The sequence below is a fragment of the Moschus berezovskii genome, chromosome 12, assembly GCF_049115385.1.
Source record: "Moschus berezovskii isolate FMDL1 chromosome 12, NW_MosBer_1.0, whole genome shotgun sequence".
NCBI lineage: Eukaryota > Metazoa > Chordata > Mammalia > Artiodactyla > Moschidae > Moschus > Moschus berezovskii.
In genome coordinates this window covers 64,046,382-64,073,455 of record NC_142471.1, presented here as the reverse complement: position 1 = coordinate 64,073,455, position 27,074 = coordinate 64,046,382, and the positions used below count along the sequence as shown (strand labels likewise).

Sequence of the window (27,074 nt, the reverse complement as noted above, 5' to 3'; positions counted from 1 at the left end):
TATTCTGGAGTTGTTTGTTTAAATATTTTTTCAGTGTGGATCATTTTTAACGTCTTTATTGAATTTGTTACAATATTGCTTCTATTCTATGTTTCGGTTTCTTGCTTGTGAGGCATGTGGGATCTCAGCTTCCCCACCAGGGATCAAATCTGCACTCCCTGCACTGGAAGGTAGAAGTCTTAACCACTGGACCATGAGGGATGTCCCAGGAAGTATTGCTTTTTGGTTCCCTCTGGCAACTTAACAAATTTGCCACAGACTATGAGTTGAATGCTGGGTTCCCATGTGTTCTGCACCCTCTCCAGTAACTACACAAACACATTTTAATATCAAAGAAGTTTAATACACTGCAATAAAATAAGCGCCTAGGAAAAGCTCATGGAATAGATGTCAATGTTAGAGAAATCCCTCCACACAGCCTCCAGCTCCATACCCCATCCCTCAAAACCAAACAAGAAAATCTGAAACAACCTAGGAAATTCTTCCAAGCTTGGATTTCACTGAGGGCCCCTTTACCAGTAACAAGAACACAGTTTCCTACATTCTAATAGGAAAGCAAAACACAGAAGCACAGAGTCCACAAGATTTCAATATTTGAGACTTGGTACATATTCAAAGTTAAAATAACTCCAACTTTTATAGCTATACATATTGTTTTTAAAGCAACTTAATATATTTTAAATTTCATATATACACTCTCAAAGGTTCTTCAGGTGAGGTATGTAAACATTGTCTAATGAAAATTTTTCAATGTTTCAAACCAACAAATTCACAGCATACATTGAATTTTCATCCATAACAGACACAGTATTTTCCTACACTCACTAACATAGTGGAAATCCAGGCCCAAGGGAAACATGCTGATCACCGGATTACCATTTGCAGGATTTCTCATGTCACTATTTTTGACAAGACCATCTTCACACAGGTCAGGAGCACACACATGGTACCGGGAAGGAGCGAGGCCCTCTGGAGACTGTCCTTGGGCATCTGGATCGCTGGCTACGACTCACAAGACAGCAAAGAGGAGCACGCCTGAACAACTACGAGACTGACCTCGGCAAGGACAACACAGGGAAGAGCCAGAAAGACCTTTACAGGAACGGCAGAGATTCATCTTAGAGCTCCCTGGATCCACAGCTGGATCAGCAGCCCTGCCCTAAACTCATTCTGAAGGGTGTGGCCTAAAAAGAATAAAAAACCCAACACGGCACCTGAGCTTCAGTTAAATTGCATGGGCCTCCTAGGACGCTCTGGCCTCTCAAAGGCATTAACTCTAGCCTGAAAGGAGGACCCTGGGCTGTGCTTTTCATACAGGTTGGGGTTGAATTTCATACTATCATAATGCATATGGGAAAATAATGCCATGAGTTCACAAAGAAGACCCATGCCTGCACGCAGGCATTGGCCAATGACCTTGGAGGAGCTCAATTTTGAAAACTACTTGTTCCCTGAGGGTAAACAGCAGGCTTCTATTGAGATTAAGTGAGGCTAATAAAGGGATTATTTATTACAAGGTAATAAGACTTGGGGAGCCTCAGGCCGGAATTCTATTTTACCCCCACATAATCTACCATGCTCCCTCCCCCCCGCCCCCCACCACAAGAAGTAGTCACCTTCCCAATGACACACATAGGTCCATTTCTTTCCTCTTGCTTGCTTTCAGGCGCAGCAATGGAAAGTTTTATCCTAATGCACCCACTTTGATCTAAAAAAACACTAGTGAAAAATTCCAAACACCATCATAAATACAAAAGAGAAGACATATTCCAAAAAGCCTAAAAAAACTACATTATTCTATTCATGGTTATCTGGGTGTGGGGTATTTTTCATAAAATTCAGGACAGTCACAAGGAGAGGTTGCTAAACAGCTTAGAAACCTGTTGGACTGGACACGCTGGGATACTTGGAGGAGCAAATGCCCTCTTTGCACGAACCTAAATGGGTTTAACCCCAGACATGCACTGGGGCTTTGGACATTTCACACCCAGGCACAGAGGAATACAGGAAATGGGCTAGCTCTTAAAGGTAGGTCAGATATATAGTCAAGGGAATTTGTATTGACCTTTTACATTTTTAATGCAAAAGTTCTCACATTTATGTTATAACCAAAAGAGCTTTGCCTCAACTAGATTCTGTAAACCCTAAAAATTCATGGAAAATTGGTAATTTTTCAGTGTCTATGTCCAATTTTTGAGGTGTCTGGTCCTGGCAGATTTCTCATCCATTGCTAGCACTGTATAATGTGAAGGAGCGTGCAGACAAACAGAAGCAAAAATTCAAGTACAGCAACCTCTCCAGCAAAGGCAAGAGGTCTTAGCAAGAGCTGTTCTACCCCCCACCCTATCCTCTGAGACAAGGGCTAACGCAGAGCCCAGAATAAATGTTATTACCTAGAATCTTATTGCTTACGGGCAACACATCAGAAAGAACACCTGGAAATCTGCTCTGGGGACTGACCACTGACCAGTTTATCATACATACATGTATATATATATATATAATATATACCATAACCAGACGAGAAGAGGGGGCAATTAAAGCTTGGATTTGATGTAACATTACAGATCAAATGCCCCAAACAGCTCTCAATCTGCTCATTTTTGTTCTTTCTCCATGTGTGTACTGTGTCATGAAAGGAAGTCCACTGCTCAAAATATATTCTTCTACAATACTACAATGCAAACCAACATCACTCAGAACATGAATCTGTATACAGCACATGTAATAAATATTTTTTAAAAAACTATTTACAACATTATTTCTTGTGAACATTTAGATGAGAGCAAAGTTTATTTTTTCCTGCAAAGGTTAAAAAAGATTCAACTGTCTAGTTCAGTGCTAAATTCCCTGGCACCTAGTTACCCATTCACATTTCATCTTAAAATCAGACTTGCTTACAAACAGTATCTTAGAAAAAACATTCTCCAGCATTACTGTTCAAGTGTCTTCCTCATTTGTTTAGAAAAGACAAAGGGAGGCCATAAGTAAATAGGCAAATTATGGTTCAAATGGATGACACAAATCCCTGTCCCAAGCTCTCTGCAGGCATGGAGCTACAGTTCTCAGGCCAGCCAGCCAGCTGGACAGAAAGAGAATTGTGGCTCAGACAGGGGTGCCCAGGAATGGGGCACAGGGAAGAGGAACACGATGGGAAAGCATCAGTTCCATTACATCTAAGGGGACTGAATTGCAGATCAGGACTCCTGAGAAGTAACGCTGCATACATCTTACAACAGACGGCCTCATTCTGTACCATCGGTTATAGGTGGGGCTGACCCACATCTGTGCGGAGGCTTGTGAGACAGATAGGGGGTGGGGGAGGAGGCGGTGATGGCTGTGAGCTAAGGTGCTCAGCACTGTCAAGGTGCGGGAGGAAACAAGCTTATCTCCCCTGGTTTAAGAGAGTGGGAACAGGTGTCTTTCCTGAAGGTGAGAAAGACTAAAATACATCTTAATGCTTTCTTTAGGCAACCAGTGGTTTCTCCATATCCCACAGGTGTAGGTTTGGATTTCCTTGGGGTTACAACAAAGGCTCGTCTCCCTGCACAGGTTGTTGAAATGTACAGTAGAATGGGCCAACTGCGTGTATAAGGAAGGGGTGGCTTGAGACAAGTCCTGATGCCATGGCTGGCACAGCTGACCCCATCGTGGGAGACCCACTTTGTTCTGGGATGGGGTGACAGTGGGGAATGTGCTCAGGTTCCCGATGCAGTTGTGTCTGCCCCAATACAGTGAGGGCTTCAAGGTTTTACCCTTCTGCCTTCATGATGTAGTTTGGGGGTTCAGTGGCTGAGCATGGGAGCTGGGGAGGATGGGTTTTCTAGAAAGAACACTTTGTTGGAAAGCCCTTTTGACAGTTTTTGTTTGTTAAAATAAATACTTTCTATAGAAGCATTTGAACAGGAAAATACCACTATTTACACAGTGAAATAAATTTCACAGTGGTGTGTATAAATATGTATTATATATATATGTATTTGAAATCATAGTCACACGCTCTCCTAGAGCTATTAAGAACGAAGAAATCACTGGTGAAACTAACAACCTTAAGCTATAGGGCTCTAACTCATCCCTACCTGTGGTATAAATATACAAAATTATTCAAATCTTGTTTGTACAGCATCTCTTCCACAAACTAGCTCCCAAATTCTACAGCATTAGCTGTAAGATGACATGAAGTGTGGATTACAGAAAACAACTTGAGTGAGAAAGTTGATAAGCTGAATAGAATTTGGACCCAAAGGCTAAATATGAGAAGAAAAACAATCATGAAATGCTTCTAATTTGACATACACATGTTCAGCGAAGCACTCGAAAGGTAGGTGGCTTCCCAGAGAAGATGCCTCCTTGGAAGGGGGCTGGGGGCAGAAGAAGAGGGAAGAGGCAAGATGCCATAGGTGGGGCCTTAAAATGAGGTGAGCTAGGCCTGACCAGGCAGGAGTGGGTTTTCGCTGGGCGGGCTGGAGAGCCCTGAACTTCGGTCTAAAGCTGCTGGTGTGCTGACAAGGTGCCATTGACATGCTGGTATTTTTAAGAGTTGAGAATGGGGGATCTGGGATGAGGTTCAAACAGGCAAAGACCAGCCATGTATGTTCACAAGTAATGACCAAAGCTTGGGAAGTGATAAAACTTGCGAACATACTGTACACAAATACACTGTACGGTTTCTGGGGGTGAAACCAACAAAAATTTCACCCTGTACCTGCTGGGAGGGGCTGTGTTCTAGGCTTTTTGAGTTCATGAGTAAATCCGTTTGTGTTGAACACTGCTGTCGAGGAATGTCGTTCCATGAGAGTCAAGCTCACCTTAACTCATAAACATGAAGACAATTGTAGTACTTTTAGTTTAAAAGACTTTGTACTTTTCACTTTAACTTGGTATTCTGGTAGATCAGATTGAATGTCCACAATTCAACAAATATTCAATCCACAAAGGGAGATGTGTTCTTTAATACACAAACATTATTTAGGAATAATGTGGGCTAGCAGCTGTGTGCTAAGGTGAACAGGCAAGAAATGGTAAAATCTAAAAGGAAAGAAATGCTGCAGTGTTAGATTACATGAAAAAAATATATTTGTGACTAACTGACCACACAATTTGATCTTGAATGACATATTGCAAGGATTTGGCAAGGATCAGTAAACCTTTTCTGAAAAGGGTCAGGTATTAAGTAGTTTATATTTTAGGCTATGTGAGCCACAAAGGGTCTCTTTTTCTTTAAAACATAACCCATTATACCTTGTTTAATGCATTCCTCCAATCTCTGGAGGATTATACAACCATGGGCAAGTTGGATCTTTTTTACTGAGCAATCTACTTCCATGTGGCTTCCCTACTGAGCACTTCGTGTTAAATGGATTGGTCCCACGCAGGTGAAAGAGCCTTTGTCACCGTGCTTGCCAGCCCCTTAGAGCACTGACGTAAACCACCAGGGCTCTGGGAAAAGGATCAAAGGGAAGGTATTGCAAGGAATAGCCAGCTTTGGCTCAAACCAGAGGCAAAAAAGCATGAGCAAGGATGCCTGCAAAGTGCCCCAGGTGATTCCCTGGGTCCTCAGTACAGCACGCGAGGCCTGAGCCGGGAGCAGCATCAGAGAGCTCTGGGGTTTTGCCTCAGCATGACTTAACATCTTTAAGGGAAGGAGGTCAGACCTTCGTGTCTTCCAGCCCATCCACTGTAGATGACAGCAGTTGGCTCTCATGTTTCAAGGGATGAGCTATATCAAAGGCTGTCTCAACAGGCTTCCCAAAATTCTGCTAGTTTTAACTACAGTAATCTTTTTGTTCTTTTTTCTCTGAAGAGGACTTGGGAGCAAGCCTGGGGCAAAGTACACAATGCTCGGATGTGAGGACTGCCTTGCGGATGCCTGACACAGACATGACTTCATACTTGGAAAAATTTCAGTATTTCAATGGATATCAAGCCATAAGAAGATAAAAACTCATAGTAAACAATTTAAATGATAATTATCTGTTTCAAAACATACGAAACCGTCACTGTTTTAGAGCCACTGACAAAATTTTATCAATCCTTCATTTTGATAAAAAGTATAGAAACGGATCCTTGAATTTTGGGGAGGGAGAAGACAACGCCTTGGAAGTTAACTGGATTTAATCTAAAGATATCATCCATAACTTCTCAGTCACATTCAGGTTATAATATGCTCCAATTTTCTATTATTCTTTCTAGAGCACTTCAAGCTTCTATTTTTCAGTTGTTGGCTTGCTCTTAATTATTTTGAAAGAAGAGTGTGTGACTGAAAAAAATATCAGTGTCAATACATTTTCCTAGAAAGCTGGCCAGAACTATGATATAATAAATAACAATTCTGTGATTGGACTTTTTCTTCCCTCTGTGAAAAGGCTTTTCATATCTGAACTTAAGGTTCAGAAAACTGAACATCCACCTAATGAAATCTCAACTAACTTTGAAAGAAATAAAATCTTGGCTTACTTGATTAGTAATAAACAAGAAGTGAAGAGAGAGTCAAGTCTATGATAAAAACTGAAAGAAAGGAGAGGCCCCAGCCACATACTTTTAGAACTCCCAATTCCTATTTGCTCATGGATTCTGACTCTAGAGGCTAAAGGTGATGGGTGACTCTAACATGATATGAGGCTAAGGCAGTTCAGGTTTCAGGAGACGGTATTTGATGTGCTGTGGCAACATGTCTCTTTCATAGTAAGAAAAAATAAAGACGTAAAAAAAACAAAATTGAGGTAAGATAAGGAGGAAGGAGAAGAGGACAGAGAGAAGATAAACCAGCAAAGTTTTTTTTTTCCCCCTGCAAAAAGATTCTTCTCTCAAGCATGGGTCAACAAACTTTTTCTCAAAGATCCAAGTAGTAAATTTTTAGGCTTTGTGGGCCATGTCGTCTCTGCTACAGATACTCAACTCTGCTGTAAATACATACAGCCACAGATAATGCCTAAATGAATGGGTATGGCTGTGTTCCAATACACTTTTATTTACAAAAGCATGAACGTTTGCAGAACAGTGAAGGATCATCTGTAGGCCAAATGAGAGCCTGCATGGGCTGACCTGAAACCATAAAAGCAGGCGGTTGGGGTACCATTGGCCAGCACCTGGGGAAATTCCAGTTCTATCCCAAGGAAAGTGACCAGATACCAGACTTGACGATGGTGACACTGCAGCATCTCCAGCTTGCCTCACATGGCACACTGGCCTTTCCTTCTTGGCTCTTAGGCCCACCGCTCAATAGGCAAGCTGTCCACAAATGACAGTGACAGCTTCAGTCTTCACTACAGAATTCATCCCAAGGGAGAAGAATCCAAACTTCAATTCAAAATGACTGTCATGAAGTGATGTGTTTACTGATGACCTATCTGAACTGTGAGGGATTCACCTGCACAGTCTCATTATGCACAGAGGACCCCATTAGAAGAACCACGTTTATGAAGTGATAACTAACTACACCTCTTCCATCTATACTACACAGGAACAAGGAGGCATGAAACCCATGGCCTAAGATTATTTTTAAAATAAGGCTTGTGTAGAATTCTTTAATGAAGGGCAGATACAACAGAACTGGCCTACCAAATGCAGCCAAGGGACTAGCAACTTCAGGTTAACAGACGTAACTAACATTCGTATATACGTAGCCTCACAAGCAGAACAAAGGTTCATGGCCTTCCTGCTGTGCTGCAAGACTGTTAACATGTCTGCGCCAGCGCCAGAGGCGAGGCTCTGGACCCTGACCAAAGGCGCATATTCCACGTGGTTCCTTCAAACCCGGGGAGCCTCAGAGGGTAGAAAATGGGAGATGGAAAAGGGCCTCCTAAAGAGGGCCCAGCTCTGGGGAGCTACGGTAGAGCTTCCGTGACTGCTTTCCAGGCTTCTTCCAGCTCCCACAGAAGCTCAGAAGGAATACTGATGTTCTCTGGTCATCAACGTCAGCTCCAAAAGTCACTTCTCTGAGTACAGGCCCAGGAGCTGAATTCCCTTTAAATTTGGAATCCAGAAGGTGGGACAGACTGCATCTGTATCAGGTGCAAGTCACACTGCGACGATGGCTACAGGAAGGAGGTCTGGCACGGAGGGGAGATCAAGGGGAGTCTTGAGTCAGAACCAAGTCTAGGCTTGGAGATGTCTGAGAGACAGGCTTGCCAACATCTGCTGTAAGTATAAATGGGCCTTCCAGAGTTGGACCTCAAGTGTGCTTTTTTCCTTTCTTCTATCAGTAAAGTTAACTGAATCAGCAAAAGTGACATTCAACAAATATAATTCTAAACTTTTAAGTGTCTTACTATGTGGAATCCCAGTCTGTTTAAATGTAGTCTGTTATAAAGTGAAAGTTGATTTTAAAGATGATCCATTGCATTGGTAGGTATATAAAATAAATAGATGCACATTGATATCTTTTCTCCAATGCTGTCTAGAATAGGAGAGAAGGCTGATTTTGAAGTGATAAGCTTTTAAAAATGAAAAAGAAATGAGAAAAGGAATGGAATGGATTATAACCTGCAACTGGAAAAGTGCCACCTACCTCCAGCCTGGCGTCTCTCCCTAACCTAACCCACACCCTTACAAGGTAGTCTGTATGCAGCTAAGGGGCACCTTGAACATATGTACAGGGATCAGCATACCTGATGTGGGCAAACCTCTGCTGTTAAAGTCACCACAAAAACAATATCCAGTGACGACTCTATGAAAAGATTTTTTAAAAAACTTTAAAACCACTTACATAGATTAAATGAACCTACTTAAAACACATTAATGCTTCTGTGCAACTTAATGCTGAGGAAGGTTGCCAACACACACACTCAGCAGTTTCATTAATATAGGTAGCTCTGGAATGGCCAAGGTCAAAGATACAAAAAGAAAAAAAGACTCATGGGATAGAGGAGACACTGGGGGGGAAAAAGCTTCTTTGAAGATAGCAAGCTTCACTATCTGCAAAATTCAACACCGTGCTCAGTTTCCCATGAATCAAACACTTTTTTCTAATCCTATCCAACCAGCAGAAGTTTTCATTATATACAGCAAAACTTTAACAGAATGGGTAGAAAACTTGTTTTATCATGATCTGAATGAACTAATGCATGAAAACAAGTACATCTGGGTTTATCCAAACAGATTTCAAGCAATAGGGATGGAAAGTCTTTTAATAAAAAGGACGGAATAGCAGCTGTCCATACGAGCCTATTTTGGGGACAGAGCATGTCAGAGAAGCTGGCTGAAGCTTTAGCGACCAAAACTTATTGGTAGAGTGGCCCAATGGAGATGCCAAGTACACACTGTGTTATAATGGAGCAACGTCATAGGCACCAAGGTAAAGCCAATACACTCATCTCAGGTCTCAAACAACATCAGTTACAAATATTGCAGCTCTTGCTTTTGAGCCATGGAACAGAGCCCGACGTGATAGAGGCCATTGTGATTCTATAAGCATTAACTACTAGTATGATGTTAATCCATCAGAAAGGGCATCTACTCTAAACATGTACATTTCACACTGGAATACCAGCTGAGCATCAGCTCCTGTTACTGGGATGTGTGTGGGCACACAATGAGATGTTGGTGCTACTTTCTCCAACTGAAAGGCTGCTCTGACCTTTTTATAATTCTGAGTCTGGTGCCATAGTGATTTGGGGAATGCACAGAGACCCTAGGCTACATTTAAGCCATCTGGCCTATGCTAATTACTCAGCTCATGAACACCCTATCACACTGCATGGAGAAGAAAGAATTTTGCTGTAGAACTGGGGGACTGGGAGACATTTGTGGCTTTATAACCACATGCAAATACTCCCAAACACACACACACTCTTTTAAACTTTCCTATTACTGAAAGTAACATTTTGGCTTTCTTTGAATACAGAAGTATTCAAGACAAGAAAAATAATTAGAATGGTCACTCTTATCCCAATTGTCAAATTACGTCAAAAAGACATTAGATTTTTTTTTCCCCTCCCAAAGTAGGATGAAAATCTCATTAGTGTGCTAGCAAGCATGCAAGATCAAAAATGAAAAGGATGGGAAGAATCAGTAATGAAAACAGTTTCGGGGATGGGAATAATTTTCAGAGCTCATATATCAATATTAACACCTTGTGACACAACCTTTTGTCCCATGGGCACATAATTTAGAATATATTTCCTCAAATGACAAAAGATCAGAGATGAGTGACCAACAACGAATATTAATTTTTTAAAAGGGCTAACAGAAGTATTAATCTTTTGTAATAATTATAAATTCCCTCTGCATTCTCCACATACTGTAAAAATGATTTGGTTTAGCTTTCAAATATCATTTAAATAAAAAAGACAGAGGGAAGTTCACTGCCGGGGTTTGCAAAGAGGAGCATCTGTTCGTGTACTGACACTGCAGGGTGGCTGCTGAAAAGCTACTTTTATGTGCATGATGGTGGTCTTCTTGGCTACAGTACAAGTGCTTGTGCATCAAGTATAAAATACAAGCCTTTAATCACATAGATCAGCTTTTTAGCTTTTGTAAATTTAAAAACAAAAAGGATAAATAAGGCACTGTACTTTTAAAAACTAAAACTGCTTGGTTCCAAGTTTAAAACCCAAGGAACAACCAGAATATAATATATAACTTCCCTTACTCAGCCTCAGAGAAAGACTCTGCAAGTTCCCTTCTCCATCTGAGACGTACTTTCTGACATCTTAAATTGTGGTGTTCTCCATTAACTGCAGATTTGAAAGGCTTGATAAGCTTATAAAAGCAGATTTAGTTAATGCAAAATAAAGGGTTACTTCTATAGAACAGTTTTAACTCTGGGCTACCGCCCTGCCAATCACTTTGCATCCAACCGCCTTCGTTTGCTGTAGGAAGAGTCCAGCTTTGCCTTCAGCTTTCGCTTTCTCTGGGCCGCACTGTTCTCTAGGGTTTTTGTTGAGAGTCTGGCCCGAGTCTTTCCACTGCTCTGCTTTCTATTTGTGGCTTTCTGTGGCCTGGAAGAGGACTCACCTGCCCCTTTTTGCTTTGCAGATTTTGTCACCGGATCCGAGGCAGAGGGCTGGGTAGGTCTTTTGTTTGCATTCTCTTTTTCTTTCCTGGAGGGCAGGCAGCTCTTCCCAGGTGACTTTTTAGGGATCTTCACTTTATTCTCTTTTGAAGATGTCTTTTTGGGCAGCTGGCTGCTTCTGTCCCTTGCGGCTGGCTTCTTGGCAGCGGAGATTCTGGTGGACCCATCAACATGCCTTTCTTTGCTGGCCTTCATTGCAGGCCCTTTGTCCTTCCTGTCCTGAGTGCTGCCGCCTTCTGTCCTCTTGCGTTTATTCTGAACCTCTGCTTTTGGCAAGACCTCAGGCACCTGCTTCCCTTTCCTTGCCTTCGTTCCATCGGTGCTCTTGGGCTTAATGGGAAACCCATCTGCACCGACTTGCAGGGCGAGCTTGGGGGACATCAGAGGGTTGATGCACACACTCTTGCAACTCTGTTTGCTTTCCACAGCCGGACCAGATGGGCTTTCGACTTTCTCGTTTTTGATCAAACGCTGCTGGGCTCTGAGCTTTCCTCGAATGTTGGAGTATTTTCTAAGGATGCGGGTACTGGCTGGGGTCGGTGAGTTGGTGGGAGGATGGCTGCTTCTACCTTCCTTGACCTCCTCTACAGTCTCTTCAGGACTGGGGCTGGGGCTCATGTCACTGCCATCCTCTGGCTCCACTTGGTCAGGGTTCTCTCGAAATTTAGCCCAGAGCTTCTGTGTTTTCCAATTGTTCTTGGCAGGAGTAGCTCCGGGAAATTTCTTCAAGTGTTTCTTCAAGCGTTCGGCCTGTAGTGAACTGGGGTACAGGCTGGAAGGAGGGTACTTCTGAAGAGGGTGCTTGACGGGTGGGATGTCACCTGGAAGACGAGTATTGAGCTTCTTCACAATGACCAGAGACCGGGTTTCAGTTGTCTCTAAGAACCACTTGCAAACATTAGATAATTTAAAGTTTGTCATAAACAGCATCTGAACAGGAGAAAACTTCTGAACCTCCAGTGAGCCCCGACATTTCCGTGACCTTTTCTTGCTTTTCCAAATCTCCTTCAGCTTATCAGACTTGTTCCTTGCCCTTGGCGTTGGCTGGGCTTCTTTCTCCAGCTGGATCCAGCCCTTCTGAACTTTCATGTACTGGGCATTGAAGTTGGCAATGAGTTCTTGGTTCTCCTCCTCAGCACACCATTCCACAAACTTCGGCTGCTCGTCCACCACGGTGTCCACATCACCCTCATCGATGGGATCGCCACTCTCGGAAGCTGCATTTTCCTTTGGGACTGGGTTTCCTTGTGCTGCTTCCTTTTCGGAAGTCACTTTTATAGTATCCAAGGAGTCCAGAGAATGAGTGTGTCTTAGGTTGTAGGTGGAGGAGGTCAGTCTTGTAAGCCTCGGGGCCCATTTTGGGGGCACTGCAGTGTCATCATTTCCACTACCTGATGATTCCAGCATGCTAGACGGCACGTCATCACTATCGCCATCTTTATGCTGGCTGTCGGCACTGTCTATGTCATTCATGGCCTCCTCCGTCTCCTGTGCAGGAAAAGGTCCTGGCTTCCCCTGTGATTGTTCTGGGAAAGTACAAGGAATGCTTTCAGAGGGCTCTTGAGTACTGTTCTCACCTAATTTAGACTGAACATAGATTTCCAGTTTCTCTCCAGGCAGGGGCTGGCTAACTGTGGCAAAGGGATCACTGCTGGGGAAAACACTTCCTTCTTCCCCCTTGACTTCTTTCACCAGCATGTTTTTAAAAGTCTGCCTGGTGATCACCCCACCCCCTTCAACCTCCTGCTCAGCGTCTTTCTCAGGGGTGTTTTCGTTGACAATTGGGTTTTCAGTGTCTTCCGGAGCTTTTGTATGGAAGCCTTCAGTAAGGAAGCTCTCGGGTGTTGTCCCAACAGGGTACCCTTCTTTTTTAGAGCGTTTTGCACCAGAACTTTTAGAAACCTTGACGTCAGCATTAGGAGAGGAAGAATCTGAACTTTGATTTTTTAGGCACCTCTCGGCAGAGGAAGAATCTGCAAGTTGACTTCGGAGACACCTGTCAGAGGCCTCAGGGAATTTTCTACTTTTTTTCTTCTTGTCCAGATTCTCTTCAGGTGACTCGGTGTTTTGATCACATGCATCTTTTTCTGAAGGATGTTTTACATCACCATCCTCTCCCTCTAATTTTCCTGTACCACCTGCTGCCTCACTCGCCTCAGTTTCACTGGGGTTTTCATTTGTCAAAGTGCCGCTTTCCTTCGAGAGTGGGTCGGTATCTAGCTCCTGAGTGTCTTCGGTCTCAGTCTCAGTAGCAACACTTGGCTCTTCCTTGGCCTTTCCTGGGCTCATGGGAGGAGCCAAGCCTGCAGAGGGACTTTGATTTTCTGAACACAGAGGGCTTTCCTCTCTCTCTGCTGTTTCAGGAGGGGAAATAGGCCTGGGAGCAACATCGTCACTGCCTCCCTCAGAAATGCTCTCTGCGGAGGGAAGGAGGGAACAGTCTCGGGGTACACTTATCTCCTCTGTACTCAGCAGTTCAACTGGCTGCTGGTCTCGTTCAGGGGGAGACATCTCACTTCCCGTGGGAGCTGAGACCATGGAGCTGCCTTCTGGTGGGTCCTCTTCAGGAAGATGAGCAGGGAGGGGCCACACTGGGCTGGAGGCTGCTGTTTCCTTTGATGTGGGGGAGCCACTTGGGTTTGCATTATTCATCACGAGGCAAACCTCTGGCTCTTGTGATTCCTTTTCAGGTGATGCATCTCTGTCTCCTTCCATGAGAGGGGTTGTTTCTTTACTAGGTTCTTCAAGCTTGTCTTCTCTGGGATGCTCTACTTCTCCTGTAGGTTGAGGTGCTGATGTGTCAAGGGTCTGCTTGGGAGTGACCACTGCCTCTGATGCCACAGTTGAGCAGCTTGCTTTTTCTTGGGAGTGTAAATTCTTGGCCAGCGTGCGAACGGTTGGCAGCTCACAACAATCGCCATTGAAAAAGTATCCTCGAGTACTCTTCCTGGCTGTTTTCCGAGAAGATAATATTGATCTTTGATTCTCAAAGTGGCATTCTGTTATTGGCTGGCTGATATAAACGACATCACACTGGTTATCATAATCATTTATCCTCAACCCTGATGCCCTTTTACTTTTCCGAGCTGTCTTAATGGAGGTGGATATCATCTTGGTTCGTGAGTGTCCATTCGATGCTTTGTGTACAGGTGGCATAGGGCTGGGGGCTAACCAACCATCTTTGGAATGATCAAACTGGCCCTTATCACTGGGCTGTAAATGGTAACCCATTTTATTTCTTCCTAGGGAGTGAAGATGGTTCTCTTGCTTTGGCCTTGAATCTTGTTCACATGTCTCTAAGTCTTGGCGTAAAGGTGTTTTTGAGCTACACTGTAAAGCATTCTCTTTGTCAGCAGTTCTAGGTGAATTCCCTGTAAACCCTGAGTCCCAAGCCTCTTCTGATAAAGCTTTGAATGAATTTCTTTGAGAAACAATACAGCTGTTGCTCTCCTCATTATTTTCAGCTGCCGCTTTTACTGCAATTAGATTTTCTACTAAAGCAGAACTCTGCACGTGGTCTTTACCGTCTTCACATATTTTCACATCTGTGTCTTGCTCCTGTTCAGTGGTCTGCCCCTCCAGGTTCTTAGAGATGTGGTGGAAGTGTAATGAGGAAGAATTTGGTGCAGTGAGGTATCCCAGAGTGGAATTATCCATTGAATTAGGTTTAGTGGTTGGAAGTTCAGAGGAATCTTTTTGGACAAGAGTCAGAGTCTTCTCTCTTCCATCTACAGAGTTTGTCTCAGGCGAAGGCTCCTTTAGGGCATGCTCTGTCAAATGTGGAGGGCTGTGGGAGCCTGCAGAGTCTATGGGCAAGTCTACAGAAGTAGAAGACTTCATGTTCAGACACAGAGCATCCTTTTCTGTATGTCTGGTGCTGAGCTGGGCACAGCCAGCATCGCAGGTGGAAGCGTCCATGGCTCCAGAATCAGAAGACTGTGGGTCCTCGGAGGCGGGCTGAGACTCAGTGTACAGATCGTTCAGAACACGAATGAACTGCTTCTGATGATGTGTGCACAGTTTGACCATAAACTTCTCCAGTGGGGACTTCGACTGATGGTTAGAATGTACTGCTATTGCCTCTGCTGAGTTCTCACTAGATAGACAAAGAGAAAGAAGAAATCAGTATGATCATTCTCCAAAGAGCCATTTTTACATTATGAAATTCATCAGTGTTACTTATGTTTTATTCTCTGTCCAAAACTGCTTCTCAGGGCCCATATGCTTTTTATTCAACAGATTAGGAGCATCTACTCAATGAAAACATAAGGCCAACCCTATTATATTTTCAATTTTTAGTGACAATTTTTAAAGTGATTATTTACAAATAATTTCTATCTTATAAAGAAGAAATATCATTGAAAAGAAGTTTTTCTTCAAAAATTAAAATTTTGGCCACATTATTAACTCCAGTTGGCCAACATACATTTTTGTTTTAGGCCTGGGTATTCCTGTTAAATAATCACCGGTTCAGAAGTCCGTAACATGGACAAAAATTCAGATATACTGTATTGCAAGTCTAGGTTTAGAAATACTTAGAGAAATAATAGTTTTAACATGGTTTCTCAGTTGGACTTTAGAATTCTGCAAAGAGTGATGCAGGAATCCTTCTGATCCTATAGGCCATAGAGGAATAGAGATCAGTAATTTTAGACTTCAGATATACTGAAAGATGAATGACAAGCAATTTCTTACTCCTAGCCTCTAAATGAGGACAGATACAAAATCACATTGTAAACCATAAAGCTCTGTCAATGCAAGGTGGTAGTTAATTGCCACCTGTTACATTTGTCTAGACCTTTAAGAAACATTTTACAATAATCCACAGGAAGCCAACCCTACATTCAAGAACCTCTTTCAACCATTTCTGTAAATCATCTAGGATAACTCTTACGATTTAAACAGGACAGTGTGGGCAGGAAAGGATGATACTAGATTGAGGACAGGTTAAAGGCAATTTCTGCTTAGATAGCCAAGTGTTTTCAAGAGCTGCTTTGTGTTTCTGGATGTTGGGATTTTTACTAAGCCCATGCAGTTGATGTGTTCCAGTTTTCTGGAGCTTTATACAACTTCTCAACCTCTCTCTTTCCTCTCCTAATTCCTTAGGGGACTATTATCTGACTCTTTATGTAACATAGCACAGTATCAAGGGCAGTTTAATAAATGTGTGCTGAGCAGATGTTGTTTGATAGTATCTTGCGTGCTAAGTCGCTTCAGTCGTGTACGACTTTTTGCGACCCTGTGGACTATAGTCCACCAGGCTCCTCTGTTCACGGGATTCTCCAGACAAGAATATTGGAGTGGGTTTGATAGTATCTTCCAGCCATTTTTTCTTCCATCTTTGACTTTATCTCCCTGTCATGAGGTGCCTTTAAACAAAGGTGTGCCCTGGACAGTCTGCATCAGTCTCCTACTTCCTCACCTTCTTCTGGCCTCTGAAGCCCTGTGGTTTTAGTGGAAAGAGCACAGATTGTGGAATGTGAAAAACCTATATTCTACTTCGGGCTCTGACATTTACTAGTTATAGGATCTTAGGCAAATTATTTAACCTCTCTGTACCCCTGGTTTCCTCATCTGTAAGCTGGAACTGAAGTATCAGTATTTCAAAGGATTGTTGTGAGATATTAGATAATATATATAAAGCACAAAGCACAAAAGAGCAGGTGCTCAATTTTACTTTCTCTGTTCCTGACTCATGGAGATTTTTAAGACTAAGTGGTGAATAAAGCTGAAACACGTCTAAGTACCAAACAAAACAGCACCAAGCAACTACTAATCAAATCTGTTGTTTTGTGAGAAAAAAAGGTTATACTGTGTTTTTATTGTTATAACTAGTAAGAGAGAAGTTCTCTTCAGAGGTACCATGGGTATCTGAAAAGGCCAGCATTAGGCGGTTCAGATTGTAAAGTGTCTGCCTGCAATGCAGGAGACCTGGGTTCGATCCCTGGGTCAAGAAGATCCCCTGGAGAAGGATATGGCAACCCACTCCAGTACTCTTGCCTGGAAAATTCCATGGACAGAGGAACCTCAAAGGCTACAGTCCACTGGGGTTGCAAAGAGTCGGACACGACTGAGCAACTTCACTTCAGACTACAAATTAGAAAAACCATAAATGTCTTAGAAAATGCCTATCTCAATGTGAAACTCATCACTGAATTATGGATAAACCAGGAAAAAAGATTATTATAGAAGTATTATAACAGATGCATAGGGTTGGTGAACAAGTACATGCTGGCCATAGGGCCAAAATCTAACAAAAGAGAAGAAAAGACCAAGAGCAACTGGAAAATAACCTTACTGAGCAGAATACTTATGATATGCGTATTTTTCTGTCTGTATACCATCCTTCAGTAAAAGGTTTAAGAAAGGAAATATCTTGAAGGTCAGCAGGAAGAAGCTCCTCCCTTCCTTTAAAGCAGGGGAGACACCTGTGACACCCTTGGGTTAAGTGACTGCAAAATCATTTTCAACTCTCTGACTCAATGAGATATACACGGGGACTTAATAAACTCCTCCTGCAAGCTGCAGACTTTGCAGCTCACAGGGAAGTCAGGAGGTCCCTGCTGAAGGACTCTCCCCAGGAGGTATCCAGGTCCATCTAGTGTTACTAACTGCTGTTACTATGTGTTATAAGATATAGTACTGGGAGACACTGGAGAGTAGTCTACCCTTTGCCAGTTGTGTGACTTTGGCCAAAACACTGAACCATTAGATCTTAGTAGAGCACCCACCCCATCGACCACTTAAGACAGTTGCAAAAGAAAACCTATAAAGTTTACACAAATTCCAGTTACCATTATTGTCAGCCAATCACATTAAGCATGCTTCAGTGAAAATAACTCAGAGACCAGAAATGTACGTTAATACTTTCTTGCTGCTGCTGCGGCTAAGTCACCCCACAAAGTGGATTTTCTAGATAATCAAAGTTTATCCTTCAAGCAAAAAACATTAAAAATTTTAAGTATTTTTGGTGGAAGTCTTTAAAAAATGGTCTCTTCCTCTGAACATAATTTCTTCTTTCTTAATGACTCAAGGGTCATTACCATGTACACTAATATTGAAGCTTGGCTATTATTTTTATTATGCTGAACTGAAATATATTGATAGCTTTGGGAGCCACTCAAGCAGGTAAATCTACTGCCTAAACAAAAAAAAGTCACAGGGGCAGTCGGTATTTTATTAAAAATCTTTCTTCTGACTGGCTTTCCAAGAGCAGCTATGTTTAGGAGTCTCATTTTCACCTTTAGTTGAGTACTTCTGCTCAACAGCTGAGAATCCAAATCTCAAGTGCTAGACTGGTACCGTAAGTAAAAACAAACAAGCTCTGAATGAAGGCTAGAGGAAGAGTTTTGGAAGTAAACCACATAGATTTCTTGACAACTTCAACTGCTCAGAGCCCTTTATTTCTGTTTTTGGCTCTTGGATGTGTTCCTGATGTTTCTGAGATAGGTAGCTACAAATAAGTGGGATATTAACTGCTTTTTCAATGCATCAAAGAATATATCCTAAGTACATTTTAGCAATACAAGAAAGGGGGGAAAAGGTTGGCAAAGATCTATGAGAAGGATTAAGAAATATCTTGGCATCTTATTGCAGAAAAGAATGATATGGTAAAGTCTGTGAAAATTTTCTGGAACTGCTTCATGCCTGCGGCAGTGCTCTGGAAGCAGGATTTGTGTTCGGAGTTAACAACATGCCTTGAGATTCTTGAAATCAAGGAGTGTGTGCCCAATAAAAGTACAGAGTGCTCTCAAGAAAAACTGAGGAGGCACCTTCTTCTAAAGCGATGCTCAGAGAGAATAAAAAACTGAATAATGATTAATCTACAGATGACACTTAACTTCCTTTATGGTTGTGAAACTTGGATCTCCTGCTATCCCATGTCTCAATAATTTAATAGTGATTTAATATTTTATTTACCCCTGACTAATGTAAGATCTTCCAAAGGGTCATACAATCAGCTCTGAAGCAATGACCATGGCAATGTGGCCAGTCCCCAAGGACAAAGCAAACAACCAGCCACCTGTTGGTGTTAGCTATTTCTCAGCATTATGGCCGGTGGAAGTGGGGTCTTCACAACTAAGGCATACTGTAGACACATGGTTAGTATCCACTTAACTCTAACCTGGAACAATGCAGTACAGCATGTGGAGGCTGAAAAACAGCATTAGCAAGATCGACAAAGACTATCCCAACCTTAAAAGGCATTTACAACAGTGGTTTGGGGACGCTCAGGAGATGATGCAAACATTAAACGTGGAAATGGTGGCTCAGAGGTTAAAGCGTCTGCCTCCAATGCGGGAGACCCGGGTTCGATCCCTGGGTCGGGAAGATCCCCTGGAGAAGGAAACGGTAACCCACTCCAGTATTCTTGCCTGGAGAATCCCATGGACGGAGAAGCCTGGTAGGCTACAGTCCACGGGGTCGCATAGAGTCGGACACGACTGAGCGACGGAATGGAATGGAATGGACTGTGAGAAAGAGACATCAACAAAGGCTCGTTTTGTGTGTACATTCCTGGTAAAAAGGATCAGGGACAAGACTGGTAAACCACAGGTCACCAGGGTAAGCGGGAGGGATCCTTGGCCACCTCGAAACAATCATCCTAGAGTGACTATATGCTTTCCTGAAATTCAAAGCTACAGTGGTTTGTAAAATTCTTTGGCAATGATAGGGGTCTTGTACATTTACCCTGCGATTTGTATCTGTTACTGACTTAATTTGTCTTTGTCTCAGCTTTCCAAGAAGATGTAAACTACTTGAGTGTAGGCAGGGGTCACATTTCATGTTTTTCTGTTTCCTCTTAGCAAAAAAAGAAGGGGAGGGAAAGGGAGCGTCAAGGATGCTTCCTGGGTTTTCATCATGGGCAGAACCATTTACTGAGATACGAACACAAACAACAAAGTTGGCAACTGCTGACTGTAGGGGTTTATGTGTCTGAAGAGTTGTTCTGTACACACTGAGTTGAAATGCTTGTAAGATTCTGAATCTGTCTGGTAGGCAACCAGGGGCACACCGGTATGTGCCCACCAGGAGCTTCACCTGAATCTGAGAACCTTCACATTAATACCAACCTTTGTCCAAGTGTCATTAAATGGGCCCTGTTATAATTCCTAACTTTACAACTCTAGTAATCAAATTACTTTTGACTATGCTTCTAAATTACCCAGCTTCCTACCTTATTTGACTTTCTCTGGGAACTTCTTCAATAAAATCTGTTTAGATGAATTTTCTTTTCTTCTCATTCAACTACTTTGTTTAAAAATTAACATCAACTTTCTAAAGTTTAATTCTATCATTATTTTTTCATGTTTTAAAGAAATGGATGCTGGCCAGCTTTGCCTGAGTTTTAAATAGCTAGTCTCTACCTTTGCTTCTATTCAATTCTTCCCGTAGTCTCAGGCCTTCAATAGAGCTTAAATATAGCATTTGCCTTGATTTACTTTTTAAAGAGTAAATAAGAAAATCAGAGAGGGCTGAGTTTCTGTCCTACAGACTACTCATGCAAACCCGAACTAAGGAGAAGCATTATTTTTTATTATTAGTTCAGTGATTATAGTTGACATCATAGTATGCTCATCACATCTGACTATATTAGAGTTTTAAAATAACAATAAGTCATCACAGATTTGGAAATCACTTGCCTGATTTCACATTTCTTCAACAACAGGACACTCTCTGATAGTTAAGTCAATTTTTCATCAGTCAGAAACACTTCACCACTACTACAAAAGAGCAGCGAGATCCCAGGGACTGGCAAATGGAAAGAAGGGCTACAGAAGAAGAGGACTACCGAGTGCTGGGTTTCTCTGCTTGCTGAGAAATGGCCCGTGTGACCTTGAACACTTTGTCTTTCTACAACCAATGCAATGCCTAATTCTTAAGGGCGTGGCAGAGGATAAGATAATATTCATAAAAACTTTGAAAGTCACAGTTTAAGAATGATGTGTTGTTTCACAATCCTATCTTTAATGATTTACTCAATGATATTTTTCTAGATCAGAGATTAGACGGAGCTGAATTTGCCTACTTTGTCAATACCACCACACTTAAATTTACAAAGGATAACATTCCAGCAGTTAATACAAATGGTGGATGGTCCAGGCCTAGGTTCTCTTAGGGTAAAAGGTCAAATAAAGAAGAGACATGGCAGAGAGCTGAAATGACAATTTTAAGCGTTTAGAATGTGGAACTAAGGGGTTCAGGTAGTCTCTCAGTATCTGCTCCAGAACTACCGATGGCAAATGCAACATCATTGATGACCAAAATATGTTCTTTTTGACTACAAAAAGACCAAGAGGGAGAGTGAGTGATGTCTGGATGAGAACTAATCTTAGAAGGAGAAAAAGACAATCCCAGGAAACCAGAAGGGGAGAGAAAGTTTGAGACAACAGTTTAGACTGAGTGACCAAATAGTCAAGAGCTGGAAATTAAGTTGGCTTGATTTTTCTCTTTAAATACAAGAAAACACCAAAAGGCAGTTAGCCCTGCTTAAAGAATTATAATTTTTGCCGGACCATAGTCTGAAATTATGTTTCCTAATTCCTTACTTCTAGTCCTTTAAGCACTGAAAATTATAAATATGTTCAAGGGCCTGGATAAGTCTGCTGACAAGTACTCATCCTTCACTGGCAAGTGCATCTACCTCTGGCTATTTCACACGTGTGTATCTTCCAAATTTGGATACAGGAATACACAATGGTTTATGACAAAATTGTGTGTGCTTCTGTGTGTAGTGGAGGAGAAGATAAGCATGGGGTATGGAGGTCTTCTACACTATTCAAAAGACCATGCACACTTGTATGTGTAAACTACTGAACAATCAAATTTTCTTTCCCAGAACTGAACTAGGAGAAAAAGTAAAAGGGTAATAAGCCTGGTGTGCTCCAGTCCTTGGGGTTGCAGAGTCGGACATGACTGAGCAACTGAACTGAAGCAAGAAACAGTAAAAGTGGTAAGTGAGAAATAAAAGTTCTTAAGATCACAGAAAGTGGCCTCTTAAAATCAGGCAGCTTAATATCTGATTTCCAGGTGGGTGAAATCCTATGAAATTAAAAGACACTTACTCGTTGGAAGGAAAGTTATGACCAGCCTAGACAGCATATTAAAAAGCAGAGACATGACTTAGCTAACAAAGGTCCATCTAGTCAAGGCTATGGTTTTTCCAGTAGTCAGGTGTGGATGTGAGAGTTGGACTATAAAGAAAGCTGAGCACTGAAGAATTGATGCTTTTGAACTGTGGTGTTGGAGAAGACTCTTGAGAGACCCTTGGACTGCAAGGGTCTTCCAGTCCATCCTAAAGGAAATCAGTCCTGAATATTCACTGGAAGGACTGATGTTGACGCTGAAAACTCCAATACTTCAGCCATCTGATGCGAAGAGCTGACTCACTTGAAAAGACCCTGATGCTGGGAAAGATTGAAGACGGGAGGAGATGGGGACGACAGAGGATGAGATAGTTGGATGGCATCACCAACTCAATGGATGTGAGTTTGAGTGGACTCCAGGAGTTAGTGATGGACAGGGAGGCCTGGTGTGCTGCAAAGAGTTGGACACGACTGAGCGACTGGACTGAACTGAAATCCTAATTATCTAAATTTGGACTTAGAATTTAGATAGATTTAGACAGAAAATGATTTCAAAATGGTGTTAAGGAGAGATCAGAATGGCGGGGGATGGTGTGTGTGCTGGGTGAGGGGTCAAATCCAAGATGTATCTGTGTCTCTTCACCCTGTAGGAGTACTCAGAGAGCCACTCTTGCTGATGGCAATGCGGCATCTTGCTCAGCTGTGGAGTGGACGGATAGTTGAGAACTACCGATTTAAGACAAAAGACAGGCAATCCCTTCTGATAGCTAAGTTTACCATGTTCTTAACCAAATTTACTAAAAACAGGGCAGAACAAAGGCTCAAAACATTATGAATACTGTAAACTGGGGAAAAGATTTGATTCAGAGAGTGCTTACTGGATAGTTTGCTAGTTTTTCTGTATCTCAGGGTTTAATAAAAGGCTATTATTTGGAGGACATATATGATATTAACAGGTGCAGTTTAAGGCTTATATATTGTATCTTTTATGTCCTGTAAATTCAGCTAGATTGTCAACTTTATTAAATTACAATAAAAAATATAATTATCAAGGAGATCCTCATGTTCACTCTTTAACATATTTCACCCTAGAGGCAAATGTACCTGGGAAGCCAAAATATAATCAGAAAGTTACATTGGTGAGTCAGAAGTCAGAACAAGGTGTCATTAGCCACAATAGTCCAACGCCTCCATCTCCTGTCTAGGAATGTAACAGGCTCACAAAATAAACAGTTCTGCCAAACTACTTACTTCTGAAAAATTTTTATCCACGACCCCCCTCCACCATATTGATTTTTGTTTCTATAATCCTAGGTAAGGCTCTGCATGCAAGACTAAATATATTACTAAATACATTACTTTTGTTAATTAATATAAACAAAAGAAGGGAAGGGGAGGGTTTAGTGGCAGTGAAATACAAGGGACTTTGGACTAGATGGCATATATTTTAAAAATGACAGTTTCTGGACATAGGGGAAGAAACATTCCTAAATGACATACCTAAATACTCATTTGATGAGAACACAAACCTAAATTATTAATGAGTATTATAACTACAAATTCTTAGAAGACACTTTAAAATAGACTTCAGAAAATAATATAGTATTACAGACAAAGAAGACAGATCTCTGCCCAGGGCTGATTTGAACTGAAAGTGTCTGTCCCCTAGACTCGCGGAGTTACTGAAACCAGATTAAAGAGAGATCTGATCTGAAAGGCATACTTGACATTTTAGGTCAGGATACATGAGAGCTTATGACAAGTCAGCAAGTCTGGCCTACTTTTTTTTTTGTCTTTGTATTTGTCAGGTAGGGGATTAAAATCTACGTTGTTTTTTTGGGGAAATTGTTCTTCAACTCCCTTAAAATGACTAGGACGATGACAGACTAAAAAAATACCATTGTTCAGGCAGAATACAGAGATGTTCACTCCCCAAGTGAGAGAAAAGGCACTGTGTCACGATGCTCAGTTCAAGGGGGGTGAGGGGAAAGAAACATCTGTCAAGACCCAACAGTGACCAAGAACTGTGTACAGTTTCCCTGGAGTGGAACTGAGAGGAGTCAGTCTAGATAAGATTTCCAGTACTAATGGAAAATATTTCTTTTGAATACTGAGTCTTTTGAACTGTGGTGCTGGAGAAGACTCTTGAGAGTCCCTTGGATTGCAAGGAGATCCAACCAGTCCATTCTAAAGGAGATCAATCCTGAGTGTTCACTGGAAGGACTGATGCTAAAGCTGAATTTGGCCACCTCATGCAATGAGTTGACTCACTGGAAAAGACTCTGATGCTGGGAAGGATTGGGGGTGGGAGGAGAAGGGGACGACAGAGAATGAGATGGCTGGATGGCATCACCGACTCAATGGACATGAATTTGAGTGAACTCCGGGAGCTGGTGATGGACAGGGAGGCCTGGCGTGCTGTGATTCATGGGGTCGCGGAGAGTCGGACACGAATGAGTGACTGGACTGAACTGAACTGAACTGAACCTCTAACAAATCCCCAAATGATCACTTTGCAGGGCAGCATGTATGCAGAGGGAGAACTAAAGGAGGCATGGGGAGCTGACACTCACACAAAACAAAAGAAAATGACAGAGTCCTGCAACACAAATGCTTTTCCCTCTCAAGAAATAAAGTGGTAAGTTTTCAACATATATTCCTACTTTTTTTTTGGGTGAGATGAAGTAGCAGATTACATAAATATCCAAAAAAGCAGTTATCTAGTATTTCTGTGCTTTTTATGGGATTATGTGTATCTTTTCTCATGTTCTCTTGCAGTCTGCACTCCTGAAACCATATAAATCTGTGGTATAATCTTTAAAAGTAGCAAGTTCTACTTTTGGTGTCATATAATAAACCACTTAAAATTGACACAATGATGGCACTTTTAAGTATTAACCAACTATGTAAAGGACCTAGACAACTTTGCAAAATGTAAAAGGATTTAAGATTTAAAATGATTCCTAAGGTACCTTATATAAACTTTAGTATTATTTCTTATTTGTTCACTTGACTATTAGAGGAGGTATATATATATTAGAATTTAAAGTATAATAAGAAAACTATTTTCAGCTACCATTCTCTGGGGTGTGCTCTTGGAATAAACAGTGCTTTGGAACCATCCCTTACCCCATGTTTCTCTGGAAACACTCAAGGCTACTGTCGGAGATACACAGAACTGAGGGGAACTTTGCAGAATCATCTGTATATTCAAAGTTTTATTTAGGAAGGTTGGGAGACAAAATATAAGCAAACATATATGCATATGCACACACGTATACGCAACTTAGGTACTTAACACTACCTCAACATTTATTCAATGTTTATCCCTAGTTTTGCCACTTCTCTCACTTCCAATATATAATCCACTTCATCTATACTTATTCGACTTCCTTTGGAAAACTCGACATTGTAAGTTCCCTGCAACTAATTCTCCTCATTTTAGAGTTTGCTGTACATCACCCAAAACTGCTATCTTCTTAAAGCCCAAATCTGATCCTGTCATTTTTTCTGCATAAAATTTCAGTCAACTTCCCACTGCTCACAGTCCATTTTTCTTTAGCATCTTCTCCCTGTGGGCTGTGTTATTTCTAACTCTACTCTCACAGTTTGTCTCTGTTTCATAAACAGCATTTACGTAGCACAGTAACAGCTGACATGGCTAGTAACTGTAGATCTTTCTACAGGTCCAGGATGTTGGCCTTAACATGGTGGTTTCACTGCCTACAAACAGGGGCTTAGCTCATCTCAGGCATAAGTGATGAATAAACTAACTGAATAAATTACTATGTAGTGAAAATAGTTTTCCTAAGACCTTTTTCAAGGGCCTTTTTCCTTCCTTCCTTTTTCAAAGGAACTAAAAAGGGAAGAGGAAAGAAACATTTTGACACATAATCAGAAAGGAAAAGAAAATGTTTTCAAAGAAAATGAGTTGAAATCTAACTGGTGAGGCAGGGAATGGAAAGGAATTTTCAATGTCAGACAGTAAGAGGATAGGCTCCTACCTGTAAGCACAGGTGATTGATAGTACCAAAAGGGGGGAAAGAAAAAGGATGGAAAGGTGTGGTTTACATAATGGCTTTCAGAAGAATTAGACTTTCTGACTGAAGCCATTAACAAGAAATAAATAGCTCAATACACACGTTCTAGTTTGGATGTATATGGTACCACGTAAGATTCAACAAAACAGTATTTAGGTGTATTATGTTATGTTCGCTGACTGGCTTTTTTTCTTTTTGTTTTTAAAATGTTTAGAACTCCCTGATCTTATCATTTACTAGTAAGCTATAACCAGTTGATTAAAGTTTGAAAAGCTGGTTTACACAGACTCACCAATTCCTAGCACCTCACAAGAGTCTGCTATCCTGATTATTTTCTTCTTAGTCCATTTCTATCTAGCTAAAATTACACTACTAGGTTTTCCTGGGGAAATGTCTCAAGTCATTTTAACAGACACTGAAACGAACACTTCTAAACTGTGCTAGCTATCGTCTGTTTGAAATGCACAGAACTCCCGTTCAGTAAGAGTGTAATTAGAATCTCATTAAAATGGCAGTAGGAAATGGCAACCTACTCCAGTATTCTTGCCTGGAGAGTCCCAGGGACAGGGGAGCCTGGTGGGGTGCCATCTATGGGGTTGCACAGAGTAGGACACGACTGAAGTGACTTAGCAGCTTAGCAGCAAAAAGGCAGTGTAGTCCCCAAATTCTTTTATAGGAAAACTGAAGTTCTGATGATTAAACACACAAGCACACACACATCTCCACCATCCCACCTAGCTCTTAGCCCACTGTGTTTTTTAAACTACCACCACAAAAAAAGAAAAATCAACAAATTCAAAGCATGTAAAATTTCAACCTTGAAAATAAAAAAATTACATATAATGGGAAGGAAGATAAATTCTATGTATCTTTATACTTTTTAAACATCTACTTTCCAAACAACTTTTATTCCACTTAATCTTTGAAAAAAAA

At 41.6% G+C, this 27,074-nt stretch overlaps 1 protein-coding gene across 10 annotated transcripts in view; it reads right to left on the bottom strand.

Annotated features, from left to right (window-relative positions):
* Positions 1–321: 321 nt before the first annotated feature.
* Positions 322–27,074, bottom strand: part of LCOR (ligand dependent nuclear receptor corepressor) — a 129,360-nt gene continuing 102,607 nt past the window's right edge. For all 10 annotated transcript variants that reach the window (XM_088842222.1, XM_088842225.1, XM_055424978.2 and 7 more), the window contains one exon: positions 322–15,110. In XM_088842222.1, coding sequence (XP_088698348.1) covers positions 10,784–15,110 — 4,327 coding nt within the window. In that variant the 3' untranslated portion in view covers positions 322–10,783. The remainder of the gene's footprint in view (positions 15,111–27,074) is intronic.